The sequence below is a fragment of the Glycine soja genome, chromosome 7 (assembly GCF_004193775.1).
Source record: "Glycine soja cultivar W05 chromosome 7, ASM419377v2, whole genome shotgun sequence".
NCBI lineage: Eukaryota > Viridiplantae > Streptophyta > Magnoliopsida > Fabales > Fabaceae > Glycine > Glycine soja.
The window spans coordinates 13,628,363-13,632,837 of NC_041008.1; the positions used below are offsets into that span (position 1 = coordinate 13,628,363).

General features: G+C 32.1%; 1 protein-coding gene across 1 annotated transcript; it reads right to left on the reverse strand.

The window, feature by feature from the left end:
* Positions 1-323: 323 nt before the first annotated feature.
* LOC114418812 (cyclin-U4-1-like) lies at positions 324-2,702 on the reverse strand. Its single transcript, XM_028384331.1, has 2 exons — positions 2,319-2,702; positions 324-844 (listed from the first exon to the last, which is right to left on the reverse strand). Exons 1-2 carry the CDS (start codon positions 2,645-2,647, stop codon positions 565-567), a joined length of 609 nt encoding a protein of 202 aa, XP_028240132.1. The 5' UTR covers positions 2,648-2,702; the 3' UTR covers positions 324-564.
* Between the last annotated feature and the right edge of the window lie 1,773 nt (positions 2,703-4,475).

Genomic DNA, 4,475 nt, shown 5'->3' on the forward strand with positions numbered 1-4,475 from the left:
GAGTCTATACTTATTAAATAGTCTTTTTTTTTATTGCATTTTAAATTATGGGGACAGTTTGTAATTACATGTATGTAAGTTAATAATAATAAAAAAGTTTCTGAGAGCAACTATACTCTTAAATGTGACAACGCAGATCCGTCCCAATTTGGTGATATTTGGTTAAAGACAAAATAAATAAATAAATTAAGAACCTTAGTTTAACTGGAAACAAGTTGTTTATATGATTGCTTGATCCAATACCAAGGAGGATGGTTTTCCTTCAATGTAGCCTACCTTATCCATCTTATCAACTAGTACTTAGGCCTCTGTATTACAAAAAATTAAATTTAAAAAAAAATACCAGACTTTTACTTGTGAGACTGTATTGAGACAAGTTTGTCTACACTACCAAATAATATACCAAACTTAAGAAAGTAACAAAAGAAAAAAGTAGAAAGAATTAGAATAAAAAAGGAGGAAGCGGATTGCACAAGGAAAAGTAGTTTACCGGCCAGTCTGTAATAGAATCACTACATTTACAACTAGTCAACCATACTACATGCATTGAGAAAATGCAAGGAATCAAACCGCTAGCTGTTGTTGCTTTTGATGAGAAGATTCATCCTCATTGAAGCACAAGTGGGCCTTTAGTGATTTTCCTAAATTTAGGGTGGAATCTGCAAAATTTAGAGGTTGTTGGATCAACAACATTTCTCTTTGGAGATTGACACAGTAGGCTTGGAAGGTGCCTGGGGTTACATTTAAATGGAAACCCAAACCAAACAGGAAATCCAACTCAAGAAAATTCATCTCTATTTTGGTGATTCCCCCAACTTTTGCATAGTAAGCATTGTTGTAGTACCTGAAAAATATCAAACCACATGCACAAAAAGAGAACGTTAGGTTAATATCATGTAAAGTGTTTTTCTTATAAAAAATTACTTAGTCAAACATAATAAGTATTTGACATTTGTTTTTCTTTATAACTAAATGTTCGAAAACTATATATATATATATAAAATAAGTGTAGTGAGTGTATATTATTTTGAGAAGGTTTAATCTTAACCACATGGTTATAAAACTAAATGAATGATGATGATTAGGTTTAAATAAAACTGATGTCAACTATTTATATATATATTTTTGTTACAATTAGACTTTTTTTTTTGTTACAGTCAACTATTTATATAATAATCATACTATCAATATTGATTATTATCTTTTGTTACATTTCCATTAACTAGCTCGCTCTATTTTTCAATGTATAATATATTAAATATTAATAAAAGATATTTGCTGGATATGTGCAGTAAACTCATGGGATCACATGGGTAGATTGTCTCTTCTCAATGGAAAGCCAGCCTAACCATAGTGTTTTTCACAAGCAAGAATTTGGAGTATATTTTTTTTAAAAATATTGTTGTCATAAACACGGAACATTACGTCAGAGACAATTATAAAAGATTAAGAAACACCCCAAAAGGAGAAAAAAAGAAACAGCCCAACAATAATTCACAATATGGGGTTTTAAGATATTTAAATTTTCTTCTGGTACTGGAATACTTCAAAATTCAGAACAAGAATAATTGATGGAGATAATCATAGATCTCCAGACAGGGGAAATGCAGAACAACTGAACCATCATTTGACTTTTGTCTAACTAACTGCGACATACTCCATAGAATTCATAAGAAAAAGCAGAGGAAAAGAAAAGAGTTCAAAGTAAAGAGTAACACCCATAATTCATCACTGGTTAATTTAATCATATTAAAGTTTCAGAATTCAGAAATAACAGAAATTGAACGTCTGTTAAGGATATTAAGATAGTTAGGTGTATTTGATTTCTATTTTCAAAAAATATATTTTTATTTTTTTAAAAAAAATTAGACACCTACGCCATGTTCATGCCTTACTACATGCAATACCTATCTAGATGATCCACACTCTTGAGTTAGGATTACAAGACAGAAAAAAACATCTACCAATTGTTGTTTTTTTTTTTAAAGAATTTTCAAAACTTGTTAAATTTTGAATGAAAAATTGATTACTAAGCAGCATGAAATTCTGTAAAAAAAAAAAAAGAATGAAATTAATTAGGAAAACAGTTTATAAAATAAAAAAAGTGAGGATGAAAAATCAAACAAACTCTCTTAGTATTGCTAGCTACCTTAGAAAATAAAAAAAAAAAACCTATTCTAACTTTCCAAGCCTCTAAATAACCCATGATTTCATCAATGATTAACTTAATTATTATATATACATCAAAGTTTCACAATCAAGAAAACACAGAATTTGAAAATTTGTTAAGTGTACTAACTAAGGCCTAAGCCACTTACATGTCATCCATGAACTTGGCAGCTACCATGACACTAGTGATCAGCAAACGGTGCACGTTGAAGGTGTTGATGGGAAGGGAGGGTTGTCTCTGAGTGAATCGGTCGAGGTAGACGTAGGCGACGACGAAGCACGAGGGGCTGCAGTTGGCGTACTTGAAGATTCTCTCAAGGTAGCTCTGAATTGAGATGTTTGGCCTTGTCAAGCCATGGAACACTGAGATCTTCTGGTGCCGTTGGTTGTGATCATTTGACTCAGCCACCCTTTCAAGAAGAGAGGAGAGGAAGGTGATCACTTTTGGCATCACACTTGGACTCTCCTCCTCTGCCATGGAAATTTTGCCAAAGCTTTGATGGAACAACAATGTTTGAAATTGTCATGATGTGGGATATTTATATGCCACTTCTTTATCCTATGCACTAAGACCATAGGTTAAAGGAGTTATCAAATGATTTTATACTTTTTAATATAATAGATGATTTATTTTTTTATAATTTTTTTTATAATTTTTGTCCTCTTAACCTAAGTATTTGTTGCATATGATAGAAAAATCTACACGCACATGTATTAAATAAAGATCGATTGACTTGAGTTGTCAAATTTAATAACATGACACTTGATTGCATTTTTTGGTTTGTCTGCTTTCTTAATCTTGCAAATTTCATCCTTTTATTATTTTTACAAATTTGATCTCTCACTATTTTAAACCTATCGGTTAACTTAACAATTAATATTTTACAAAAATATTGATGTAACCGTATAATAAAATGTCACATCGATATTACACATACGCCAAAATTGTATAATTAAATAATAGGGTTAAAGCATATATATTATAGAGAGAGAGAGAGAGAGAGAGAGAGAGAGAGAGAGAGAGAGAGAGAGAGAGAGAGAGAGAGAGAGAGAGAGAGAGAGAGAGAGAGAGAGAGAGAGAGAGAGAGAGGAGAGAGGAGAGAGAGAGAGAGAGAGAGAGAGGAGAGAGAGAGAGAGAGGAGAGAGGAGGAGAGAGAGAGAGAGAGAGAGAGAGAGAGAGAGAGAGAGAGAGAGTACTTTTCTTGATGCAAAAATACCCTAGTAATTTAAATAATGACGACTTGCAAGTTGGCACATCAGTGGTGGTGTGTATCCTTTTTCGGCTATAAAAGTTTTGGGGTTTGAGTTGGGTAATGATTTTGATTTCCTCTTTAATTTCAAAACTTGACTTGTAAAAGAGGGAAGGCTGGTGCGTTTACTGTGGATTAATGTCCCTTTCTCGAAATTAAGTAGTGATTTTGTAGTTGATTTATTTGTGACCGTGGAGATGGCATTCCATACCCTTCATGTGATCACATGTGGGGGAATTTGAGACCCTAGTGTAAAGGTCCCACTGTTTGGAGACCCTAACATGTGTTTTGATTCTGGTACAAGTGGGTGACATGACATGGATTTGCTATGTTGGTCCACAGCATTACTATACATTGCTTTTGTTCTATATACTTGCTTGCACAAACATTAAAAGAAAAACAGCGTAGAGGTGGTGTTTTTTGTTAAAGATTGGTTCATGTGATCCAAATAAATCCAAAGTTTGAATAATAGTGTTATTTCTGTGATAATATTTATTGTTTTGGAAGGCATCCAACTTAGATTAGACTTTTATAGATTTCGTTTCGAAAAGGTTAGATTAAATGGTCTATTAATGTGTTTAAAAATCAAGGAACCTACTCTTTTTTTCCCCTTCAAAAAAAGAGAGCACATGCTACATAGTAAATAATAAAATCAGTATTTTTTTTTTCGTTTTCCGTATATATCCTTTTTGGGTGCAATACAAATTTCAATTATGTTAGAGACATGGTCACACATTAAATGAGTACTCTCTTTTGAGTGAAATCTAAGGAAAAAATATTGAATCACACCTATCAAGAAATTAGTTAACATTATTTAATCTGTTTTAACTTTAAATTATACACTTCATCAATTTTAGAGTGTGTAGCATATCCTAAGAAAATTCTCATTTCAACTTTGTCTTTCAATTTGGATCTTTTAACAACTGAACATAATAGATTGATTCAAAAATCTTCAAGTGTTTGAGAGAGGGCTCCACTCCCATCCATGCTTCCACTACTACAATTTATTGATTTAACATCGCATGCTTAACATCGATTTTAAAAAAACTGATGTTA

Coding starts and splice junctions, on each gene's coding strand:
- LOC114418812 (XM_028384331.1), bottom strand. CDS start 2,647: ATGGCAGAGGAGGAGAGTCCAAGTGTGATGCCAAAAGTGATCACCTTC. Junction 845..2,318: donor GCCAAGTTCATGGATGACAT/GTAAGTGGCTTA, acceptor GATATTTTTCAG/GTACTACAACAATGCTTACT.